The following is a 4,717-nucleotide window of genomic DNA, read 5'->3' on the forward strand; positions in this document are numbered from 1 at the left end:
ACACCCAGCCTCCGCCGGAGGTCGAAGTCCCGCCTTCCAGGTCTTCTCGTCCAATCACTGGTCAGGTTGAGCGTCTGTCATCGCGTACGTTCACTCACGCACATCCATGTTTTAATTTTCTAACTGGAAGTTTCTGGACTTGTACTTCAAAAGCAAAGAGCATTATTTTATTATCGCTTCAAAAACTATAAACAGTGAATGAAGTCAATTAATACTCGCGTGTTTTCTTTTTTTCAAATTATTTTGATATTTGTAACTACTTTGTTATCATTCCATTTATTAATTTGGTCACTTTTTTACCATTTGCACTGATTTATTTATTTTTTAGATTTTTAAAATTATATGAGCTATCTGGAAATGTGTTATATTTTTATATCTGATCTGATTCTTATGACAGAAAGTTGTGGATATCTAAACTAAAATACCTAATAAGAGTAAATAAGAGTTTGTATTAAATATTTATTTTAACAAAGATATAATGACATTCTGAATACCCAAAATGTTTATTTAGACTTGGCAGAATTTTATTATAAGCATCTGCTTTGACGCTTTCTGACTACCCTAGTGGGAAAAAATACTTTAGTATATTTCAAATGTACTTACATTTGTGCAAGTACATTATAAATATACTAAGTATTAAGTGTACTACCTATAAATATATACGAAGTATACTAAAAGTATGCTTGTACCAATTTTGACATATTAACTTTAAACATACTTAAATATAATTGTACCAAAATACACTTTTGAGAAATATATTACATAAAAGTATACTTTAAGTGAACAAAATATGTATTTTCCCAAGTGTAAATATACACTTATCCAAAATTGTATATTTACACTTATCCAAGTGTAAATATGGATAAGTGTAAATATGGATAAGTGTATCCATATTTACACTTGGATAAGTGTAAATATACACTTATCCAAGTGTATATTTAGAAGATATTTTACATTGTGCTTTTAATATATGCATTGAAAGCACAATGTGCTTCAGCAAAATGTCACACTTTAAGTTAACTAATCCTAAGTGAACTTGAAGTATACTCATGATTAGTCTGACTTAAAGTATGTTCAAGTATGTTAAAATTTAACATACTTAGTATATACATTTTTCACCAGGGCAAAAATTCTTTCAATAAAGCATCAGAGCAAAAACTTATGTCGTATCCTCTGTTGAAAGGCAGGGTCAGGATACAATTCAGGTCATCTGGCTGAAACTTCAGTGTTTGCCGAGTCAATTTTCTTGATAAATCCAACCTCGACATTCCTGTTGACTTACCTTGTTCCTTGAATAAAAATCAAACACTGTGGTGCCTCCGCATGCCGGCATGGGTAGCCGCCATGGAGGAGGCACCACCAGTTAAAGGCTAAAACTTTTATTAAGAACCAATAAATAACTAAAACCAGGTACACAAGAATATACAAAACTAAAAGGAGGAGACATTTTCCACTGTTCAGCAATCAATATCTCAACCAGGGACAAAATTTAATGAACCTCTAAATCAGTGGTAACAGCCAAGTCACCGCTGTCACCGCCTAATGGAGGGGACCACTGTCTTAGCCAAAAGGCCGAGAAGCGATTAAAAGTTTCTTACCACATAAAAACTCATTGAAAACCTCATGCGTTTATTTTCAGTATATCAGATTATTTTAACCATGTCTCTACTGGTCTCTATAAAACAAAACTGACTTCTACAATCCACTCTAAATTCAGAAAAGTGGATCACTTCAACTTCCCTCTTTCAGAGTGAGCATTTAGTTTATTTACTCCTTCACTTTGGGAAAGATTAACTGAAAAACCAAATGCTGGCTAACAGGTAAACATTACTGTACATAGCTGCTTTTCTCATCTTTCTAATTTCTAACAGGCTAATTATACATGTCAGGGTAAGACACGTAAGACACATACTTGGTGGCGTTGTTCGTCTATTCTAACAGCGGTAGACTGAACGGACGAAAGTTTGTATACTTAATGAGACAGGAAGTCGTTTACGCCCTGCGACAGACTGGTGACCTGTCCAGGGTGACCCCGCCTCTCGCCCGGAACGTTAGCTGAAGATGGGCACCAGCTCCTCCTGACCCCACTAAGGAACAAGGGTGTACAGAAAATGGATGGATGGATGGATGGATGGATGGATGGATGGATGGATGGATGGATGGATGGATGGATGGATGGATGGATGGATGGATGGATGGATGGATGNTGGATGGATGGATGGATGGATGGATGGATGGATGGATGGATGGATGGATGGATGGATGGATGGATGGATGGATGGATGGATGGATGGATGGATGGCTTTTACATATTCTAAACGTCACATTCATTACGCAATTAAAACGGTACAAAGTGAAACCGGTATTTTTAAACGCTAATTACGTTGTTGTAATTTTTGTAAATTGTATCTGCCAAAGTATTTGTGTGCAATAACAGATGAGGCCAGACTGCATAAGAAGAGATGCGAGCGGAGAGGACGGCAGAGAAAGATCCGTCATTAATAATTCCACAACTATCCACAAGATGGCGCTGTAGAACAACAACACAGAAAAACGGTACAGTACTTATTTGTCATAAAATATTAATGCCTAAAACCTGGAATGCTAGGTAAAAAAAAAATGAAAACGAGTGATTATATCTTCTAATTTATAAAGGGTAAAATATAATATAAAATGCTGAAAATGGCCGGAGAAATTATCCCAAACATTGCAGGAAATCTAAAATAAAATCAATAAAAAAATGTAAACAAAAAATCCAGCTCACAGTGTTACACATTAATATTATGTTGCAAATTCTGTGTAATTTATTATGGAGGGTTGTGATTTCAGTCTTGTTAAGAATATATGTCCTGGGTAATCAAATACATTTTTTTTCTTAAAAATAAGATACTAACATATTCTTTTCCAGTTGTAATTCAGTGTGATTTATGAAACTCAGGTTCAGAGTACAACATGTAAAACAAGGGGAAAATATTTCTGTAGGAACATTTGCTTTTAATTCTGGTACAATATTTGATAAAAGTCAAACAATGTACCTAAAATCAAGTTTAAAAAAGCCAGAAAATAGACATTAATGTATGAAATTAGTCAAATAAAAAGTTAAATAAAATCTCCAAATGCAGTTCCGACTCCAGACCTGCAGAGTTCCACTTATTCACAGGCAAAAAAAGAATCAGCATGTCCATTCCAGTGGCAGCCTACATTTCCCATTGTTCCCTAGCACCTCATGGCTGCAAGTCCACCATCCCATAAAGTCTGCAGACGATACATTCAGCGGCCTCTTGAAGTAGCAGTAACACAATAGGTTTCAAGCTCAGCTGGACACAGTTCTGGATTCACCCTCCTCTAGATTCTCCGCCCCTCACAAGTGGCTGGAGCTGATGCTCCTGGCAGCTTGTAAGGAGTAACAAAAAAAAACAAAACAAAAAGGTTCCCTGATGCAAGACGTTCCTTCTTTAAAATCCTTGCAGCAGTTTGAACCGCCCTTTCTCCATGTCTCATTGGCACCCCTGAAAATTCTCATGGGGTGCCCATTTTAGGGAGTCACAGCTACAGAAAATATAGAATTTCATTTAATTATTTACTATGCCTGTTTACATTTATGTCTTCATTGAAGAAGATAACTCTGTATGCCTTGCAATGACATAAACTACATTTTTCGGCATTTTTCAAGTGGAGGCCATGCCTCCTCCAGGCCACCCCTTGGGGACGCCACTACCCAGAAAAAGATCAAATTCTCTGCAACATGTTTCAGAAAAAACACACAGGAAGTTTGGCTACTCTATTCTCCGAGCTTTGCAACAGTAGAGTAGAGAGTGGTCTGTGCTGGAGGGTGTGCAGAGGCATTTTGATCACTACCAGTGGTGGGCTCTCCGCCCTCGATATTGACGCTGGCGTAGTGCAGCTGGTCTGCAGGTGGGTTCACTGTGGAATAAAGAGTGCAGACTGTGTTTGCTTCTTTGTTCTGCGTCTGTATCTCGTCATATTGGTGATCTCCGTCGTTTTTCTGGAAAACAGAACAACAATTAGGACGAGTTCCAGAGTAGAGACGAGAAAGACTCTCCTGTTGTTATCAAATGTAAATGAGACACAAATACAGACCTCTACGCTTTGTACTGTGTTTATCTCCGGCTCCGATGTTTCCCCTAAAGCACAACATGCAAAAATAGTGAATATTTAAATATAACTTCAGGATATTTATGTTTTGTTTGGTATATTTTACGTCTGTGCAAATAACTTGTCACACAGTCAGTTTTCATGAATTTATAGGGGCAAAATCTGAGTTTTAAGTTGCCAAACTGCTAAATGAAAAACCATGCTTATGATTGCAATTGAATTTGAACAGTGTTTGTATTTTTTTACACAGCCACACCTGACCTCGTCTGTTGCAGAGTTTCCGTCTGCACAGTATTAAGACAACTGCAAGCACCACCACGATCACGACACCGCACACAATGCCAGCAATCATTCCTACAAACAAAACAAACAGCAGGAACACAACATTAATTTGGGTAAATTAACAATTCGTCTTTTCAAGACGTCATGCTACAGTGAAAACTCCTAGGAACTGTTCAGCGTTGAGATTCTGCCTATACAACGATTTTATTCTGCTCCTTTCACGTTCACCATTTTAAAGAGATAACAGACACAGAGTTACAGCGTCAACATACAAGAAATTTCAAAATGTTTTTGTAGAGCAATAGTAAATCCTTCTTTA

General features: G+C 37.0%; 1 protein-coding gene across 1 annotated transcript in view; it reads right to left on the reverse strand.

The window, feature by feature from the left end:
* Positions 1 to 2,633: 2,633 nt before the first annotated feature.
* Positions 2,634 to 4,717, reverse strand: part of LOC103462419 (uncharacterized) — a 10,433-nt gene continuing 8,349 nt past the window's right edge. Inside the window, exons 6-8 of the mRNA XM_017303793.1 lie at positions 4,378 to 4,500; positions 4,102 to 4,145; positions 2,634 to 4,006 (exon numbers count right to left, since the gene is read on the reverse strand). Of these exons, the coding sequence (XP_017159282.1) occupies positions 3,782 to 4,006; positions 4,102 to 4,145; positions 4,378 to 4,500 (392 nt within the window). The 3' untranslated portion in view covers positions 2,634 to 3,781. The remainder of the gene's footprint in view (positions 4,007 to 4,101; positions 4,146 to 4,377; positions 4,501 to 4,717) is intronic.

This window comes from Poecilia reticulata, linkage group LG1 (assembly GCF_000633615.1).
Source record: "Poecilia reticulata strain Guanapo linkage group LG1, Guppy_female_1.0+MT, whole genome shotgun sequence".
NCBI classification, from domain to species: Eukaryota; Metazoa; Chordata; class Actinopteri; order Cyprinodontiformes; family Poeciliidae; genus Poecilia; species Poecilia reticulata.